We start from the raw sequence: 21,551 nt of genomic DNA, 5'->3' as shown, positions 1-21,551 counted from the left end.
TCCCCCCTTACCACCGACACACTATTATGAGCTGAGTATTTGATATTTTATTGATGTTCTTACGTTTTATGTTGTTTATTATGATTCACCACACCCGAGTTTCTCGTAATTGAGATAATACAGTGTTCTATGTCTATGTATATGTCTAACACACATGCACACACGCGCGTAGGCTAAACAAATCCAACTTGATCTTGACTTTCTGAGTCGCCGACTGAAGAGAAGGAGAAAAAGCGACGGAGGGAACTTGAGGAACGGTACATTTTTATTGGAACTTTTGTAATGAGTTGAAGAAGTTTTGCTCACAATCCACAACTAGGATAGTTTCTTCTAGCCAATACGTTAAGTTTGTTTCTAAACATTTGTCCCATTCCCAAATTACATAATTATTCCCATTCGGTGAATTTGTAGATAATTATTTCTATGAACGATAATCCACTTATCCGAATGGTCATTTATTTTGTAATTATTTCCCCTGATAATGTCAATCCAAGCGAACTTCTTGTGCAAACCAGAGATAGTGTAGCAAGATAGCATCGATGTCAGCGATGTTGAAGTGGAAATAGCAATACAGACTGGCTGATCTCAGGAAGAACAGTAGGTCGACACAATGGATGAAGGCATGGCATCAGAACGGCAACCCAAACGAAAAAGGAGACATGTCTTTTCAGAGGAGGAAAAGAAAATGCGAAAGAGGGCACGAGCATCTCAGATGAGGGACATGTACATTTTCGTTGGAAAATCTATATCTAGATGGAATGAGATGAAGAAGGAGCTGGGTTTCACGCAGAACCCGCAATTGGCCAGATATCTGTTGGACCAGTAAGTTTACCCCGGATTTAATTGTCCCATTCCCAAACCGCGGAATCCCTGATTTTGTTGGTAATTAATGCCACGAACGACTACCCACTGGTACGTTTTGGCGTTACGTGCCCTGAAAATGGCCGTCTGCATTATCGATCGACGAAGTTCCTATTGTTATCTGCATCAATTTTTAGCAGAACCCTGATCATTGTTGAAATCGCAGACTCGAACCGGTGATGGTAATTCTTGAACTTTAGCGTGTTAAATTCATAGCTCAGATTCCAGTGACATTCTTTACTTATTTTTGATACAAGTCCATTGTAAGGCAAAAAAAAAAAAAAAATAGGTGTGGTTACGGTAACATAGCCAAACAAAATAGGGTAGGTAGGTAGGCAATCACTTTTTTTTTTTTAACTTTTTTTTCTAATGTGTACAAATTAAACCTACTTGACAGGGAAATAAGTGTGCGACTCGGGCGCTTTCGCTTTCATTGCGTTTTTTGCACTGTTTTTTTTTTTTTTTTTTTTTTTTTTTTGTGACAAATGTAATAAAAAGTTATAGGATCGGCCCCTAAAATTAGGGTAGGTCGGGTTACCGTAACCACACCTATTTTTTTTTTTAGGCCTAAGCAAGCCAAAGATGAAAGAACATTTGTCGTGAGATTGAGCTCCAAACTTAAGCATAATTCACTTATTCAGTAATGGCGCTGGTATTTTTTCAAACCTGTACGCAAACTTTTATAATGCAAACAGTCCAGAAAAAAACGGTAGGCTGGTCATTGGAACCAGTAAGAATCCAACTCAGAGTACTTTCTTTCTTTCTTTATTTGGTGTTTAACGTCGTTTTCAACCATTCAAGGTTATATCGCGACGGACTCAGAGTACTATTGTTGTTGTTTATTTTACCGGCGAAAAAACCTCGGTAGTTCTAAAAATCAACCGGTAGGTCATACGGACGGCCAATTTTGTTCCGGTATTTTCTCGTTTCAACTGGTAAAATACCAGTAATTGCCGGTTAACGCCAATACTGCATAATTAATTAATTTCGTTGTTCAATCGACAAAAATGCACCGAAAATGGCATACGTTGTCAACCATGGGACATCATTTACACGAAAGAGTTGTCTGCTCATACGGATAATTCCTTCTTTGACCCATGTAAACGAAATGCATTCGTACAGTTCATCGGAGTTCATTCCGTAACTTCAAAGGGATCTAAAATGACTTGTTATGATTACAAGTGCAGGTTCTACAAATTTGGAGACTTAAATGCCTATGAATTATGAGCTATGAATTTAACAGGCTAAAGTTCAAGATTACCCCGGTGTCTCATCAGAAGAAGAACAGTAGGCTAGCAAAATGGAGGAAAATACGGAAATACAACACAAACCTACGCGTAGAAAAAGGCTGTCAGCAGAGGAAAGGTTGTGACGAAAGAGGGAGCGCAGAGCACAAATGACAGAGATGTACATATTCATTGGAAAGTGTGTTTCCAGATGAAATGAGGTGCAGCAAGAACTGGGTTTCACTCAGAACCCACAACTAGCCAAGTATCTCATGGACCAGTAAGTTCATGCCTACCTAAGGCCTCTGGTTTTGTGTTTTTGCCCAGTATAACTTTTAGGCATCTGAGCAGCTTTCACGAGATATTTGCGAGACATTCTCTTTCAATTATGATTCGAAAGTTACAAGAACTACGATCTTCTACCTTTGATAGCCGTACATCAAGCTTTGCTACGCTTTGAAGTTTGCATGCGCTTGCGAGAACTTGGAATACCAATAGGGTTTATTCCACACAGAAGAGCATATTAATATAAGCTAGTTTTACAAGTTAACTTTTACAAACATTTTCTGACCAGTGCGTGTTTGAAGCCATTGAGGTTTGGCATCACAATTTAATTGATGCGTACCTTCAGCAGCTCATGACTGTCAGTAATCAATCATAATTATTATATGCTGCCCGAAAAACAATATTGTCCAGGTCTTTTTGTTAGCACACCTGGCACCTATCTCTTTTGTCTAAATGGCTGAGGCATAATTTAATAGATTGTGCCTTTGCCTGTTGTACGTTCTTGTGATACACAAGAATCGCGGCTCAAGTATCCATACAACAGACTTTGATACTTAAAGGCATATTAACTCGATGAATATACACGCTAATTGCTATACCAACAGCTGGAGACATGCTAAATTAAGTTCCCTGCAAAATATTGTGGTCTAGGACCCCTTCAATGTTGAGATATGTTCATTTTCATTTTCATCTGGATCGTCCTATTTATAGATTTGCCTATTGCGCACTTGTTGTCGCTTGGGTCAAGGAATGTTATTATTCATCTTAATTTTTAGGTTTTTGTATTATCATTATAATTCTTCTCCATTTTTTTTATGATGGAAACTCAATTTGGATCAATAAATTAGTTGAATTTAGAGGTGTCATTTGGCCCGTAGATGAGCGGTTCCCTGCGGTCTGACTAATTACTACGCGACCGTACGCGACCACACGCGACCTTGCACTACCTTGCGCGACCTCAAACTAAAGCATGTACATGTCATATTTTTATATATATAGTATCTTCACAACATTATCTGACTTTATACCAAGTTTTAAGTCAAAGAAATTAAAAATAACGGAGTTATAATGTATTTTGCGACGAGCTATCAAGCGAAAGTGAAATCATCGTGGTTCAGCGTCCGACCATGTTCGCATTGATTTAAGAACGTAGGATCAACCTCAAACTAAATATTGTTCATGTAATATGTTTATATATCTAGTATCTTCACAACATTATTATACTTTGTACTAAGTTTTAAGTCAGACATATAAAACATAAGGAAGTTATGATGTATTTTCGAAGAGCTAGCGAGCAAAAGTGTAAGAATCGGATATCTGCGTCCGACCATGTTCGCATTGAGCCTGCGTTCTTCAATCAATGCGAACATGGTCGGACGCTGAAGCACGATGCTTTCACTTTCGCTCGATAGCTCGTCGCAAAATACATTATAACTCCGTTATTTTTAATTTCTTTGACTTAAAACTTGGTATAAAGACAGACACTGCTGTGAAGATACTATATATATAAAAAATATTACATGTACATGCTTTAGTTTGAGGTCGCGCAAGGTAGTGCAAGGTCGCGTGTGGTCGCGTGCGGTCGCGTAGTAATTAGTCAGACCCGTTCCCTGTGTTCCAAAATGGCGTCTTCGGCGACAAAAGCCGCTCTTCGCGAAATGCAAAAAAAGCCATGCCTGACACTTTCCGACAGGAAAAGGATGCGCAATGCCAACATCCAGAAAGCTGCCATAACGCGTGTGCATTTGCTCGGGGAATTCACACGCTGGGAACGAATTAGAAAGCACCTGGGCTTCCCGAAGTCAGCAGCCGGCCACACTAAGTTCTGTAAGGTCTTGTTAGACTGGTAAGTTTTCGTTTGTATTGAACTTATTCTGCTTCCACAATCAACTCAAGTAAGCCTCGTGTATCCTAGTAAAATTGTTAGGCTAGCCTCCTGATAGAATTAAACTAGAGTAACTGAGTGAATCATAGTTAGGAGTATTGATCAGTATAAAACCACACCGGTGACACTATGACGGTTCCCCTACGCTTTGTGTTCGGTGCCCTGACCCTTTGTGTTCGGTTCCCACTCGGTTCCCACACGCCAAAATTCGCGGACAAGATCGAGGTACTGTCACCCAAAACATCCATTTATGGTAGTATTACGCAATGTTGCTCTCTGAGAATGGTCTTGTTAGTTCTATTATGAAAGTGTGTTGGCTTCTTGACATGTTTTAAGACTTCTTGTTCGGTTTGAACTTTGCTATTTTATAGAATACTCACTATCTCGTGGCCTCGAACAAGCTACACACATTTTCAAGAAATCACCTACAGTGATAAGGCCTAAAAAAAAAATAGGTGTGGTTACGGTAACCCGACCTACCCTATTTTTAGGGGCCGATCCTATAACTTTTTATTACATTTGTCAAAAAAAAAAAAAAAAAACCGAGTACGAAAAACGCAATGAAAGCGAAAGCGCCCGTGTCGCACACTTATTTCCCTGTCAAGTAGGTTTAATTTGTACACATTAGAAAAAAAAGTTAAAAAAAAAAAAAAAAAGTGATTGCCTACCTACCTACCCTATTTTTTTTTGGCTATGTTACCGTAACCACACCTATTTTTTTTTTTGGCCTAATAGTGTACGTAGATGCATTGGCACCCCTTCACTGTGTCAACAGCCAGTATTTTCAATTTGAGCCGCCTTTATTACATTATTTTAGTCTTATATCGTACTTGACTTTGATCTTTTTCTTGCTTTTATTAATTTTGTGACATACAATGAGAATGAAGACCTGATATGTCAAACATTGTATTGAGATGTAAATAAAATGTGTATTATATATTATATTTCTGTTTTCTTGTGCTTTCTGTAATCTAGGTAAATACATTGAATACACTCAAATACATGCTAGGTTTCTCTTCAGCATTCTTTTCACTGAAGAAATGTATTTTCATAAATTCCAATGAAGGCAGAACACCAAGATCAAGACTTGCAGTCTAAATGAGATACCACTCCTGCCTGTACACAATGTATACATTTTTGAACATTTATTTCATACTGCTATATCATGGGGAATGTATGCTGAAGTTTTGGAAGCAGCAAAACTTTCAGAAATCTAGTGAGTGGGGCAAACACATGCAAGTACATATGAAATTCAAATTGTGTAATATCTAAAGAGCAAATAAACAGTACAATCAGACTGCCTTCATGTTGCTCTTGGTCCTTATACAAATACTGAATTGTCACATGCACTGTCTACATAGTTTATGACCAACAAGATCAGTTTTAAAACTAAACGCAATACTTCAATTGTCACACAAGTATACATCATGGACAACACCTGACTGTTCTTGCCAGACACCTGTAAACAAACTGCACGCACACCTCTCAGTTGCAGTAAAGCTTGTGACAAAATATAAAGTACAAGAGTACATTACAGTGAAACCCAAGTGTCGCTGACATTAGCAAAGTTGTTCTAAGATGGAATTGCACATTACAGATTTTACTGTACATGTATAAAAAATAAAAAAAATTATATGGCACATAATATTTCACTGCAATGTGACTCAAATTACACAATGGACATGTTGTCCCATCCTGTTGCACCTGGTACAAGGAAAAAAAAATTCAACAAATGTAACAGACACTTCAGGAAATGCGGGCTGGTTTGAACCCCACATACCCTGAAGTGCTGGGAAATTTGTCCCTGGTGTGCCAAGTACAACAGGATGGGACAACACGCCGATTGCCCGTCCCCAGCCTCCCGAACTGCCAGATAACAAATTGGCGATACGCCGCATGCCGGTTGGCAGCATTCTGGGTATCGTCATCCTGGAAGACCAGGATTTCCTTCCGCTGCCGCCGAGCCAGATGCAACACAAATGTGTTAGTAATGACTTCCATTTCCTGTAAAAAATACAGAAATGTTTGTTTAATGTTTTGTTTAATGAATACTAATAGCTCGTCTAGTTTCACTTTTTATGGGAGGGGTGGAGGGGCAAGTGGGGGATGGGGCTTTATAATAATAATAATAATAATAATATTAAAACATATACATATTATATCAAAGAAGGTATTGACAGGAATATATTTTAACTTACTGGCAGTCGAGAAATGCAATGCAGCTTTTTGCAGCACTTCCTCTCTGGGGACGTTGGCATCTCTCTGTGAACACAATCCAGTACAAACTTTTCAACTTCTGTAATTCTACACAAGAAAATTGTAAAATAAATTTGGAATGCACAACAAGCAATCAAATGATAACATGATACTCACAAGCAAATAAAAAACCTATAGGCTATACTACAATCTTTCAAAGTTCTCTGTGAGAAAGCAAAATAATTATTAGATGTCCCATACCTGCAAAGCGTACATTTGCACCACCACGGGTAGGTGCGGCTGCCTGCAGATGGTGGCGGGCTCGCCCCATCGTCTGCATCCTCAAGGAGGTCGCGCAAGAGGCCTGGCTGGGCTTCGACCATCTTCAGGGCCAAGCCCCTTAACTCCTCCGTGGAGGAGTTGGCGATCGTTGCCTACAACCCAAGAAAGAAGCAAAAACGTCAACAGACATGATTTGCATTATTTACATTGGATATTGAGGGGAAAGGTAGTGACACACTTTGACACGGTTGGAATCTAGACCTACATGCCATGTGCACAACAGTACTGAGAATGCATACAAAGGCAAAATAAATCTTGAACCCAGTTCTGACACAACAGACACAATCATCATTGTTCTTCGTAAATTGTCTCCATGCCATATAACATTAATTTAAAAAACAGACATACCCTCAGTCGTTCTTGCCTTTCGGCCTGTCCTTCCATGGGATCGAGGGTGTAACCACGACCTCGGCCACGTGCACCCCTCCCACGTCCCCTCGAAGTTGAGCCTCTTGCAGCTGAACGTCCACGCCCTCCTCTACTTGTGCTAGCACCACCACCTCTTCCACCTCTGCCACGTCCACCCCTGCCACGTCCCAAAGAGCTTGCCTGAAAATATTTAACAAAGCAAAATCTCAGATTGTAGACATGTGAATAATATTTTGTTTTTATGAAGAGATAACTATTATGATCATGCACAAATGTTCAAGTTGTCTGCCTACTCTTTTTGGCCTTTATGTCCGAATACCAAAAAATTGAACATGTGGGTAAAATGTAATAAGTAAAAATAACATTTAACCTACAAATGATCACCCTTGGCCAAATATACAATGCAGCCAGCAATCAATGACACTCACACTGTCAAAAGACCGTGTAGGGCAAGCTCAAAGTTGGGTAGCCATGTTACTGATCAAAAGATCAGATATAGGCCTCGCGGCCTGAAATCATCTGTTATCGTATCGTATCGTGACTGTGGACTGTGCCTGTGGCTGACACTGTGACTGTGACTGTGTTCCACTTGTAAAAACACATGAAAATTGATCATGGCAACTGATACTCTGCCTTCACTATAAGATCTGTAATCACCAAGAGAGTAATCTACTATCAATACGTCAGGTATTGCACATTGTAGGAATAAAACCACTTACTGAATCCATGAAGTTTCGATTCTATTTCGTTGGAACTGATCATGAAACTTAGCCGGAAACGGAAGTAGGAACAGTAGGGCCGCAGTAATTGGGTCAACAAGGGAACTAACTCGGCTGAGGAGGAGTTAGTTCCCGTGTCGATGTGCGTTTGTTTACATCCAAAGTTTTTGAGACTCTAAAACAAGCTGTAATGCATGTATATGGTCCGCGCATGGCGACATATCGTCATTACATGGTCTTATGGTGCGTTTGACATCGATTATGGGCAAACTACACTTTGTAAACACGGGAGCGCGTACATATGCCTTTAATCTAGATCTAGCAAGATGAAACACAAGTTACGGGCGTTGTGGTAAGACGTCGGCCTCCTAATCGGGAGGTCGTGAGTTCGAATCCCGGTCGCTGCCGTCTGGTAAGAGTTGAGATTTTTCCGATCTCCCAGGTCAACTTATGTGCAACCCCCCGCCGGTTAGAGGGAAGAATTTACCCGATGCTCCCCAGCATGTCGTAAGAGGTGACTAACGGATTCTCTTTCTCCTTTTACCCTTGTTAAGTGTTTCTTGTATAGAATATAGTCAATTTTTGTAAAGATTTTGGTCAAGCCGTATGTAAGAAATGTTAAGTCCTTTGTACTGGAAACTTGCATTCTCCCAGTAAGGTAATATATTGTACTACGTTGCAAGCCCCTGGAGCAAATTTTTGATTAGTGCTTTTGTGAACAAGAAACAATTGACAAGTGGCTCTATCCCATCTCCCCCCTTTCCCCGTCGCGATATAACCTTCGTGGTTGAAAACGACGTTAAACACCAAATAAAGAAAGAAAGAAAGACTTATGTGCAGACCTGCTGTACACGCAAGCACAAGACGAAGTGCGCACGGAAAAGATCCTGTAATCCATGTCAGAGTTCGGTGGGTTATAGAAACACGAAAATACCCAGCATGCCTACCCAACGAAAGCGGAGTGAAGCTGACTATGCTCTCAGAGTATAATGTGGGGAACCCAAATGGGCAAAACGAGCTCACACGTAACCAGACAATTCTGGAACGCTGAAGAAGAAGAAGCTCTGTATACCGACCACCTCTTGATAACGACCACCTGTCGATTACAACTGCACCAAAGGATCTCTGATAAGGTTGTTTTTCCAAATAATTCACCTTTCCAAACTGACCACCTGTCTTAGTGGCTACGATGACCACCCAAGGAAGCGACCCGACAGTGGTCAATGGAGACAGGTGTGACTGTACTTTGTTAGTTTTATCACTCAGACTGAGACAGGTGTGACTGTATTTTGTTAGTTTTATCACTCAGACTGAGACAGGTGTGACTGTATTTTGTTAGTTTTATCACTCAGACTGAGACAGGTGTGACTACTTTGTTAGTTTTATCACTCAGACTGAGACAGGTGTGACTATTTTGTTAGTTTTATCACTCAGACTGAGACAGGTGTGACTGTATTTTGTTAGTTTTATCACTCAGACTGAGACAGGTGTGACTGTATTTTGTTAGTTTTATCACTCAGACTGAGACAGGTGTGACTGTACTTTGTTAGTTTTATCACTCATACTGAGACAGGTGTGACTACTTTGTTAGTTTTATCACTCAGACTGAGACAGGTGTGACTGTACTTTGTTAGTTTTATCACTCAGACTGAGACAGGTGTGACTGTATTTTGTTAGTTTTATCACTCAGACTGAGACAGGTGTGACTGTATTTTGTTAGTTTTATCACTCAGACTGAGACAGGTGTGACTACTTTGTTAGTTTTATCACTCAGACTGAGACAGGTGTGACTGTATTTTGTTAGTTTTATCACTCAGACTGAGACAGGTGTGACTGTATTTTGTTAGTTTTATCACTCAGACTGAGACAGGTGTGGCTACTTTGTTAGTTTTATCACTCAGACTGAGACAGGTGTGACTGTATTTTGTTAGTTTTATCACTCATACTGAGACAGGTGTGACTGTATTTTGTTAGTTTTATCACTCATACTGAGACAGGTGTGACTGTATTTTGTTAGTTTTATCACTCATACTGAGACAGGTGTGACTGTATTTTGTTAGTTTTATCACTCAGACTGAGACAGGTGTGACTACTTTGTTAGTTTTATCACTCAGACTGAGACAGGTGTGACTGTATTTTGTTAGTTTTATCACTCAGACTGAGACAGGTGTGACTACTTTGTTAGTTTTATCACTCAGACTGAGACAGGTGTGACTACTTTGTTAGTTTTATCACTCATACTGAGACAGGTGTGACTATTTTGTTAGTTTTATCACTCAGACTGAGACAGGTGTGACTACTTTGTTAGTTTTATCACTCAGACTGAGACAGGTGTGACTACTTTGTTAGTTTTATCACTCATACTGAGACAGGTGTGACTACTTTGTTAGTTTTATCACTCATACTGAGACAGGTGTGACTACTTTGTTAGTTTTATCACTCAGACTGAGACAGGTGTGACTACTTTGTTAGTTTTATCACTCAGACTGAGACAGGTGTGACTGTACTTTGTTAGTTTTATCACTCAGACTGAGACAGGTGTGACTGTACTTTGTTAGTTTTATCACTCAGACTGAGACAGGTGTGACTGTATTTTGTTAGTTTTATCACTCATACTGAGACAGGTGTGACTGTATTTTGTTAGTTTTATCACTCAGACTGAGACAGGTGTGACTGTACTTTGTTAGTTTTATCACTCAGACTGAGACAGGTGTGACTGTATTTTGTTAGTTTTATCACTCAGACTGAGACAGGTGTGACTGTACTTTGTTAGTTTTATCACTCAGACTGAGACAGGTGTGACTGTATTTTGTTAGTTTTATCACTCAGACTGAGACAGGTGTGACTGTACTTTGTTAGTTTTATCACTCAGACTGAGACAAAAATGGTGCATGATCAAAAGTTAAAAATGCAGTCATCTTTTTTCTGTTTTTACTTCAGTTATGAAGCAACAAAGGAGATGGCAAGCACAGTTTTAACAAAAAGTCCTGACAGGTAATTCAACTTTTTATTTCATGCATTTAATTTTATTTCATGCACGCTAGTTGCTTTTAATGTTTCTGTCCATTAGAAAATATGGTATCGCCTAGCGCAACTTTAGAGAGCAATGATTGTTTGAAAGATTGTTTTTACCTTTTGTTTTGTGCATTTGTTTTCTTGTTTATGTTCTTGTTGTTTTTTTGTGCTCCTTTTAACTCAACTGTGAATTTGATTTCCTTTGTTAACACTTTCTTCCCCACCTATATTGACCCATTTTGTTTTAGCCCAGACCAGCTGTGCTGCAGCAGGTTACTCAGAATTGTAGTAGCTGTGTAGAAACTTTTTGAATTATTTGAAGTTCCTTCCATTCATTCCTTGCTCCTCCCTCTCCTCCACAACCACCTGTGCACACACACACACACACAGAGACACAGACACACACACACACATACACACACACACTCACTCACAGACACACACACTCACTCACTCACTCACTCACTCACAGACACACACTCACTCACTCACTCACAGACACACACACTCACTCACTCACTCACAGACACACACACACACACACTCACTCACTCACAGACAGGAGCACACATGGGCAGCTCACACAATTATGTCACCTCAGTGGCTTGCTTTTATTTTCAGCTTTGGAAACACAACCACCTCAGCAAACTGTACTTCAACACATGGTAATCCTGTCAGGTAATCTATTTATATATTTGTATGTGATATCTACTCTGAAAAAAATGAATTGACAAAAACCTCTGCTTTAGCGCTTATATATAGTGTGCTGTTTACTCTGTGGAGCTAGAATCTGAATGACACCCATAACAGTCAGAACAGTTGCAGCAGTACCATACTTTTGGGCGCAGCTTTGTTCCTCAACCTTGACCCCTGCGTCGGATTACAGTGGAACCTCCCTTTTAAGACTCCCCAATTTAAGACTCCCCCTTTTTAAGACCTTGTTTTCTCAGACTTTCTGTTCGTAACCTCTGTAAAATTACCCCCGTTTTAAGACCTGATTTTTTCAGATTTGTGGAGGTCTTGAAAGGGGGTTCCACTGTAGCGTCTTGTGTGTGACTAGAGAAGGCTTTGAGATGTCAGACACAAAGCTCTGTAATAAAAAAACATGCATGCATGCACACTAGCAAGCACGCACACACATAACAAGGGATAACGTTGACACACGGTTTATGCGTATTTGATCCATTTGAACATAACCTGACAGTGACTCCGTCACATATGATATAAACACAATTAATTTACCTCTTTTTTTCAGATGCTACTAATCCAATACTAAGCGAAAGATGCTTAGCCTTGGCTTCCAGACAAAACAAATTCACAGCTGCATTTTTGTGCCTACTGTATGATGTGTATCTCTGGCAATGAAAAAAAAAAGTCTTTCACTGAATGTTATTACGACATGCAAAGGTAGTATGTAAAAGTACTGCTCTGTGACGCATGTTTTCCTGTCATTGCATATGCTTTACACATGCATTTTTCTGAACGAAAGCATCAAATAACTTAACCGTTTTTCTTTTAGCGGCAAGGTGACAAGGCAGATAGCCATGCAGGCTTCTGTGGTCCAAGATGACAGGTACGCATTTCATCATCCTGTGTTTTTACAGTGGAACCCCCCTATAAGGCATCAACAAATGTGAAAAAAAATCAGGTATTTAAAAGGAGGGAGTCTTAAAATGGGGGTTAATTTACAGAGGTTATGATCAAAAAGTCTGAGAAAACAAGGTCTTAAAAGGAAGGAAGTCTTAAATTGGGGGGTCTTAAATTGGGGCCAATGTGGATCTGAAAAGGGGGGTTCCCTGTTCCTCTTCCTGGAATGTGTGTCCCTCAAATTGTAGAACCTTGGGTGTAGAATGTTGTATCTGTAGGCAAGTGGATAGGCTTCTACTTGTAACTTCTCTGAGTAACTGCTTACAGACACCTACATGGGTAGGATTCTTCCGGTATATGCCGGAAATCCGGATTCGATTATGGCCTCTCTTTTTTTTGGTTCGGTTTCACTTACAGGATTCATGACATTTGTTAGTCCCACCCATGCACCTATGAAGTACAACTGAGATAATAACCAAACTAACAATTAAGATTAGGCCACAAAAAAAAATTGTCTGTTTCTGGTCACCCGACCGACCCTAAATTTCGGTGCCGACCCTAAACTTTTTTTTTCCAAACTCAAAAATTTTTATTTTTTTTTTTTGGTGGTAAAGGACAGGGTGAGAAAATGAACAACAAAAACGTGTGAAAACGAAAGTCCGCTGACGATTTGTAAATGTGTTAGTGTCTTGTCTCTATGTATAGTGAATCCAGTCTCTTTGCGCGATTTTTAAAGTTAGTTTTATTGGTCTACATTTGGGGTAAAAAAAAAAATTTAAAAAAATCCCGACCTACCGACCCTATGTATTTTTTTTAGCCATGTTACCAGAAACAGACATTTTTTTTTTTGGCCTTACAAGCATTTCAAGCATTATATGTGAAACAAAAACATGTACAATGCTTGACACTAAAGATAGGCAAGGTAGATACACTGCAGTCTAATGATCAGACTGGAAGGTAGTTAAGCAATAAAAAATGTTGTAAGATTTGAAAAGAAAAAAACACTTGTTTTATTTAATCTTTCCACCTGCTTAGAAAGGAACGTTCATTCCGGTTGAGCTAAACAGGAATTAGAAGTGGATGTTAACTGTTATTATTAAGTACATGTATCCAGTTCTAATCATCTTATGTTAACTGTTATGTGCAGCACTTGTTTGAAATCTACGCCATAGTGGAGCTTTAGCATACATCATTTTACAGCTTTTCGGGTCAGGAGAAGAACAAAACTGATTATTTTCATTGTGAAATAGTGTGTATAATTTTCATGATGGAATAGTGTGTATTATATAAATTCATGATGAAATAGTGTGTATTATATTCATGATGAAATAGTGTGTATTATATTCATGATGAAATAGTGTGTATTATATTCATGATGAAATAGTGTGTATTATATTCATGATGAAATAGTGTGTATTATATTCATGATGAAATAGTGTGTATTATATTCATGATGAAATAGTGTGTATTATATTCACTCCTGGTATGGATAGAAAGATAAAAGAATCCTAAGTTATGTACAATGTACTGTCAATCCTTTTTAATTTTCAGAGAATATTTTTCATGGAGACTGATTTACTTAGTCTTAAGCTCAAAAACATCAAAATCGCAACAATCAAGTTTGCCAAAATTTCACGGTAACATTGAAATGTTATTAAATGACACTTGCAGAGCCTCTACACATCATGAGCACCCCATAAACGTTGTGAGCAACTTGACACCTGGGGTGGAGGGATCCCTGGGCACAGGGCCAATGGGACCGAGTGTTAAGATGGAGACAGCGTACCCTCATGAGTCGTCACGGTTACACAGAACGTGTAAAAGCTTGCAGCGTAAGTGTTGTAACCTGCAGGCACTGGTTGGACCAGGCACTGACATCTCATTATGTCTCACGCTTTCCTTCTTTGCCCCTACTTAAGCAAGCATGTGCAAGATTGTATGTACAGTGGTACCTGTGATGAAAGGACACCCTTGGGACTTCCCCCCGCGGGTTAGGGGGAAGAATTTACCCGATGCTCCCCAGCATGTCGTAAGAGGCGACTAACGGATTCTGTTTCTCCTTTTACCCTTGTTAAGTGTTTCTTGTATAGAATATAGTCAATGTTTGTAAAGATTTTAGTCAAGCAGTATGTAAGAAATGTTAAGTCCTTTGTACTGGAAACTTGCATTCTCCCAGTAAGGTCATATATTGTACTACGTTGCAAGCCCCTGGAGCAAGTTTTTGATAGTGCTTTTGTGAACAAGAGACAATTAACAAGTGGCTCTATCCCATCTCCCCCCTTTCCCCATCGCGATATAACCTTGAACAGTTGAAAACGACGTTAAACACCAAATAAAGAAAGAAAGATATAACAAGTCGCGTAAGGCGAAAATACAATATTTAGTCAAGTAGCTGTCGAACTCACAGAATGAAACTGAACGCAATGCAACGCAGCAAGACCGTATACTCGTGGTCCACCGCTCACGGCATAGGCAGTGAAATTGACAAGAAGAGCGGGGTAGTGGTTACGCTATGCTGCATAGCACGCTTTTCTGTACCTCTCTTCGTTTTAACTTTCTGAGCGTGTTTTTAATCCAAACATATCATATCTATATATTTTTGGAATCAGGAACCGACAAGGAATAAGATGAAAGTGTTTTTAAATTGATTTCGAAAAAAAAAATTTGATAATAATTTTTATATATTTAATTTTCAGAGCTTGTTTTTAATCCGAATATAACATATTTATATGTTTTTGGAATCAGCAAATGATGGAGAATAAGATAAACGTAAATTTGGATCGTTTTATAATTTTTTATTTTTTTTTACAATTTTCAGATTTTTAATGACCAAAGTCATTAATTAATTTTTAAGCCACCAAGCTGAAATGCAATACCGAACCCCGGGCTTCGTCGAAGATTACTTGACCAAAATTTCAACCAATTTGGTTGAAAAATGAGGGCGTGACAGTGCCGCCTCAACTTTCACGAAAAGCCGGATATGACGTCATCAAAGACATTTATCAAAAAAATGAAAAAAACGTTCCGAGATTTCATACCCAGGAACTCTCATGTCAAATTTCATAAAGATCGGTCCTGTAGTTTAGTCTGAATCGCTCTACACACACACACACACGCACGCACACACACACATACGCACATACACCACGACCCTCGTTTCGATTCCCCCTCGATGTTAAAATATTTAGTCAAAACTTGACTAAATATAAAAAGGGACAAGAGAAGGTGTCCTCTCATGGTAGGGTCCACACAGCACAGGTACGGCTGTATCATGGTAGGGTCCACACATCACAGGTACTGCTGTATCATGGTAGGGTCCACACATCACAGGTACTGCTGTATCATGGTAGGGTCCACACATCACAGGTACTGCTGTATCATGGTAGGGTCCACACATCACAAGTACTGCTGTATCACGGTAGGGTCCACACATCACAAGAACTGCTGTATCACGGTAGGGTCCACACATCACAGGTACTGCTGTATCATGGTAGGGTCCACACATCACAGGTACTGCTGTAACATGGTAGGGTCCACACATCACAGGTACTGCTGTATCATGGTAGGGTCCACACATCACAGGTACTGCTGTATCATGGTAGGGTCCACACATCACAGGTACTGCTGTATCACGGTAGGGTCCACACATCACAAATACTGCTGTATCACGGTAGGGTCCACACATCACAGGTACTGCTGTATCATGGTAGGGTCCACACATCACAGGTACTGCTGTAACATGGTAGGGTCCACACATCACAGGTACTGCTGTATCATGGTAGGGTCCACACATCACAGGTACTGCTGTATCATGGTAGGGTCCACACATCACAGGTACTGCTGTATCATGGTAGGGTCCACACATCACAGGTACTGCTGTATCACGCTTCCAGAGCATGACAAGAACCGAGTCAAACTAGCTATTGCATGTCACTCCAAAAGCCCAAAAATGCACACATGGCTTTCATTTCTCCCGCTGTTACTCGTTTCTTCTCTTCACAAACTGGTCAACACTGAGAGTACTTTAAACGGCATCCCAGACGACAGTACTGTTTCCATACGCGAGTTTAGCTACCATTGGAAATTGGCTCGTTCATGAGGCCTGTGAGTCTGAAATAATAGGACAGAGTTGTGTTGAGAGATGACAAAGAAAACAAAAAAAAAAACTATTCGCGCATGCAGACACAGAAAGACGTCATGGAGCATGTGATGCTTAAAGAGATACAGACTGTGACGTCATTCACACATACCGAGATGTCATTCATAGTTGTTCGGTCACTTCTGTCAAAGAAGTAGATCTCTCCACAAGCATGGCTATGATGGTTAGCCATGTCAAAGTGTGAGTACGCAAAGCGTTTTTATTCTCTCCTTGCTACTCAGACTTGGTCTCGGGACAGAGTTGTCTTCCACACAAGATTACGTTTATTGTCTAACAAAGCCTGTTACAAAGGTTTTGAACAGTAAGGCGAAAAAAATAGGGAGGTAACACTGTATTTGGCTGTAAACACTAATTTTTCATCTAACAGCTGGAGTCACACACTACAACGAACACCCAGGACTCATACAGGCACTTCCAGGAACAATGGCATTGACAATGGACACTGTTTATCGATTACCAGGATCAAGGGACTATATCCAGCCAATATCAGGAGAGGGTGACAGCACACAGCCAGACCCAGGATCACCATACCCAGTCAGTCCAATGCCAGGTATGTGCAGTGATCGCGCTAGATATCTTTCAAACCGGTATGACATCATGAGCTGACCACAATGCTCTCACGAAAATCGTTCAACCTGCCAAGGCAACCAGTCAAACGTAAACAATGACTAAATCAATGTTTATCAATGCCATTGGCACTCAGACGTTTTCTGTGGAATACATTCGGGTCATTCTTGACGTTTCGTTAACACCACCTATGTTGCGACACCAAGCCTCATCAATTTGTTTTCCATGAGACAATGGCAACATTGTATCAACATGACACCTGTCATAACAAGCCATGCTACTCTCTCTCTCTCTCTCTCTCTCTCTCTCTCTCTCTCTCTCTCTCCAGGCATGGGAATTGAAAATTGTAAAAAAGGCGGAAAATGTATAACTGAAGACGCGAAGCGTCAAGTCGACGGCGCGAAGCGCCTAGCCTTACTAAGGGGGTCCGGGGGCATGCCCCCCCGGAAAAAAAATTCTCCAAAGAACCCAGATGGTGCAATCTGGTGTCATCTGAGCTCCAAGTTTGCCATTAAATTCTGTTTTTAGAATCAGAGTTTTTAGTACCAATTTTTGCTTTTTTGAAGAAAAAAAAATTATATACATATATATGTATTATACAGTGAAGTCCGGGTACAACGAATCTCAAGGGAGATAAATTTTAGTTCGTTATATCAGCAATTCGCTGTGGAGTTTTCAACCCTAAATGGTCTTAAGACAAGTTTTCCCACTCGACTCACCTTCAAATGATCGTCCCATCGATCTTTCCTTGGAGAGTACAATCTCTGCATGTTTTCAACAGCTTCATAATAGAGAGAGGCATAGTTCAAATGTTCACTTTACTGTCACAATTTTAGAAGTAAAATTTAAAGTCGTGTAAAAGCATGTACATGTACATTTTGATCAATCTCCAATCAATCTCCGATTTCATGGTGTCCACCAGTTCTGGTGCATGTACTACCCTGGCCAAGTTTCCTCTCAAGACATCAAAGAGACCGCCCCATAGGTTAAACTCCCCATAGGTTAAACTCGGTCACTGACCCGGGTGCAGGAAGTGTTTCCTCTCTCATATGAAAGGGGAACCACCTCTCATAGCTAAAACTGAGTCAATGACCCCTAGAAAGAAGGTCAGTGTCTATAAACAAGGCCATCCAGCTATCACAATGGACCTGCCTTTGATCTCGCCTCACACACAGATCGTTGTAGCCTTGTGACTTTAAGAGACAAAGGTACACTACGAATCCTATAGCGTGCCCGCGAATCAACAGCGAGCTGTTTCACTCAAAGTTCAAGTAACTGAGGCGGGCGGTAGCAGTGCGTGAACAAAGTACGGACAGTTTTCGCGGGCTTTTGCGCAAAGGCAAAAGTAACCGGTGCTTTATTTGTTTGCCTCCCCCCTTTATTTTTTCGGCGGACACTTTTGCTTTTTCGGCGGAACAAAATAAAAATTCGGCGGAAATCCGCCGTTCGGCGGACAATTCCCATGCCTGCTCTCTCTCTCTCTCTCTCGTACAGACCATGGATTCTTTATAAAGGATTTTATTTTTCACTCTTTATTTTTACCCCGGTCAAACCAATTAACAATCGGTACGTCTGACCAAGCACACCCATTTTTTTTATCGGTATTGGCGAATCTCAATCGGTAAAATACGGGAAATTACAGGTAAACGCAGGCGGGGATGTAGCTCAGTCGGTAGCGCGCTGGATTTGTATCCAGTTGGCCGCTGTCAGTGCAAGTTCGTCCCCACGTTCGGCGAGAGATTTATTTCTCAGAGTCAGCTTTGTGTGCAGACTCTCCTCAGTGTCCGAACACCCGCGTGTGTACACGCAAGCACAAGACCAAGTGCGCACGAAAAAGATCCTGTAATCCATGTCAGAGTTCGGTGGGTTATAGAAAAACGAAAATACCCAGCATGCTTCCTCCGAAAGCGGCATATGGCTGCCTAAATGGCGGGGTAAAAACGGTCATACATGTAAAAGCCGTGGGAGTTTCAGCCCATGAACGAACAAACAAACAAACAGGTAAACGCGATCCAATGCCAGGTACGTGTCGCCTTCTACTTGATACAGTGGAACCCCCCTTTTAAGACCTCAACAAATCCGAGAAAATTGTATTTAAAAAAGGAAGGAGTTTTAAAATGGGAGTCGATTTTACAAAGGTTATAAACAGAAAGTCTGAGAAAACAAGGTCTCAAAACAGATGAAGTCTGGAATAAGTGGGTCTTCAAAGATGGGTTCCACTGTAGCACCTCCACATTAGTTTACCTGGTGGCAGGAGCAGACTTGGTTATGTCACTCAAAGACAAAATTGTGTTGTCAGTAAAGGCTATAGTCAGAAATACTGTAGTTTTCCCTGTCACATTTCTTGGCTCTGCACCAGTCATACAAAATGATCTCTCTGTCTCGGTGCAAAATGTACACCAAAAGTAGTAAAACAGAAAGGCGTTATGTGTGGCAGTAATGATTTGACAATCTGGGTTCAAGGTAAAAAGAACTGACCAAAAAGCACACGCACAAGAGTACAAAGCACACACACAAGAGTACAAAGCACACTGGCGGTAAGCAAAAAGAAAAAGGGTGAAATATGAGGCCGTGTTTATCTTGCAGGGTGCCATAGTCCAGACGTTAGCGCTGCAAGCACCATGCCAGATCTGATTACAAGCAGGCTCTCTGGGTCAGCGTGGTCCCTTCAGACATACAAAGATTTTCTAATAGATCTAACAACTATCCGGAAATAGCTCAGTCGGTAGCGGCGCTGGCTTCAAAACCAGTTGTTGCTATCAGCGTGGGTTTGATCCCCACGTTCGGCGAGGATTTATTTCCCAGAGTCAACTTTGTGCAGACTCTCCTCGGTGTCTGAACACCCCCGTGTGCACGCATGCGCACGATGAAGAACCCAAGTTCACAGTGAAAGTCTCAGGGCTTGGAAACATGAATACACGCATGCAGGAAAAAAAATTAAAAATGGGTAGCGTCGTATCATGTATGGCAGCTTGCTTTCCCCAGGGAAAAAGCAGCCCGAATTTCCATGAGGGTAACCTGACAGGACTACAATGTATGTGAATCTTATCCTTATCCTTTTTCTTATCTTGTGTTTCAGGTCCTGTGCCCTGTATGCTGTGGAAAAATTCATCAACGCCCGCTGTCCCCACCAACCTTGTCTCCATAAAGCAGGAACCTACAGGATGGTCACCCCACACCACAACACAATGGCCACCCACCAGAGACACAAATCTTCTTTGTGAAGCAAAGTCCTCAGTGAAACCAGGACTTCTCACTCGAGAAATCACAAAAGCACCGCGCAGTGGCAATGCTGCTGCAGGTTCAGATTTTCCATCGCCACAGCAAGAATACCCGTCAGACAAACTAACAGATCCGTCACGAAACTCCAGTAGCAACGCATCTTCACAATTCAACACTGAGCCAGAGCAGCAGGTTACCAGTGAAACAGAATCATCTAGGGGTGGAGACTTGCTCTCTCAAGTCCTGTCCAGGATCAAACGGGAGCCGATGACTTGAACAATTAGTACTGTAGCCGTTTGGTTTGACAAAATTTAAAGCTGGTCAGAGTTAGGTGCTAAACTGGATTCTGTTTTCCCTCCGGCAATATGGAGTGATATATAAACTGTCAATGATTTAAGGGAACAGAACACTCTATTTCTGGAAAAGGTCAGCTTGACCTCTTCAGGACTGTGACACTGCACGTGATAAGGCGGTTATTGGTTAAAACTATTCATGTGAGGAAAACCCCAGGGGGATGTATGGTAACAGTCCTGAGAGAGAGAGTTCTACTGATGTTTCACAGGGATGACATGTCGTGCTTACCTAAGCCCATGTTCTACTCAATCGTAGTGCAGTACGCCACTCTGATAAGAATTATTAAAGGGGTAACACGTAGATCACATCATGCATTCTGCAAGCAGATGTGGTTATATGTATGTGTACCCTACACAGTGCCATATCTCATATCATACCAAGTTAACCTCCAGATGGAGGGTCTAAATATTGTGCTATAGTTCTCCAAGGCAAAGCTTTGCATATGTGATAGTTGCAGTTTTCAAAACTTGCATTTTAATTGTAAAGCTTGGGGCCGATTGCAATATTTCACCCAGAACTGTGATGCCCAGGACTATGAACATACTCTGTGAAACACAATTTGAGACTGATAAGGCCTAAAAAAAAATAGGTGTGGTTACGGTAACCCGACCTACCCTATTTTTAGGGGCCGATCCTATAACCTTTTATTACATTTGTCAAAACAAAAAAAACAACAACAACAAAAAACGAGTGCAAAAAACGCAATGAAAGCGAAAGCGCCCGAGTAGCACACTTATTTCCCTGTCAAGTAGGTTTAAATTGTA

At 40.7% G+C, this 21,551-nt stretch overlaps 2 protein-coding genes across 5 annotated transcripts; one reads left to right on the top strand and one right to left on the bottom strand.

Annotated features, from left to right (window-relative positions):
- The first annotated feature begins 225 nt into the window (after positions 1 to 225).
- On the top strand, positions 226 to 20,904 carry LOC138980501 (uncharacterized). 4 transcript variants are annotated; one of them, XM_070353382.1, is made up of 7 exons: positions 226 to 822; positions 10,824 to 10,877; positions 11,520 to 11,576; positions 12,418 to 12,471; positions 14,157 to 14,317; positions 17,012 to 17,194; positions 20,291 to 20,904. In XM_070353382.1, exons 1-7 carry the CDS (start codon positions 611 to 613, stop codon positions 20,707 to 20,709), a joined length of 1,140 nt encoding a protein of 379 aa, XP_070209483.1. In that variant the 5' UTR covers positions 226 to 610; the 3' UTR covers positions 20,710 to 20,904. The 4 variants fall into 4 exon arrangements, with proteins under 4 accessions (XP_070209483.1, XP_070209485.1, XP_070209484.1 ...); XM_070353384.1 differs by lacking the exon at positions 226 to 822 and adding an exon at positions 884 to 2,367; XM_070353381.1 differs by lacking the exon at positions 226 to 822 and adding an exon at positions 3,931 to 4,218.
- Positions 5,329 to 7,326, bottom strand: LOC138980503 (P2X purinoceptor 7-like). Its single transcript, XM_070353385.1, has 4 exons — positions 7,144 to 7,326; positions 6,715 to 6,887; positions 6,456 to 6,519; positions 5,329 to 6,261 (listed from the first exon to the last, which is right to left on the bottom strand). The coding sequence occupies exons 1-4, from the start codon at positions 7,177 to 7,179 to the stop codon at positions 6,004 to 6,006; spliced, it is 531 nt and encodes a 176-aa protein (XP_070209486.1). The 5' UTR covers positions 7,180 to 7,326; the 3' UTR covers positions 5,329 to 6,003.
- Positions 20,905 to 21,551: the final 647 nt, after the last annotated feature.

This window comes from Littorina saxatilis, linkage group LG11 (assembly GCF_037325665.1).
Source record: "Littorina saxatilis isolate snail1 linkage group LG11, US_GU_Lsax_2.0, whole genome shotgun sequence".
NCBI classification, from domain to species: domain Eukaryota; kingdom Metazoa; phylum Mollusca; class Gastropoda; order Littorinimorpha; family Littorinidae; genus Littorina; species Littorina saxatilis.
This window is presented reverse-complemented; position numbering and strand designations above follow the sequence as displayed.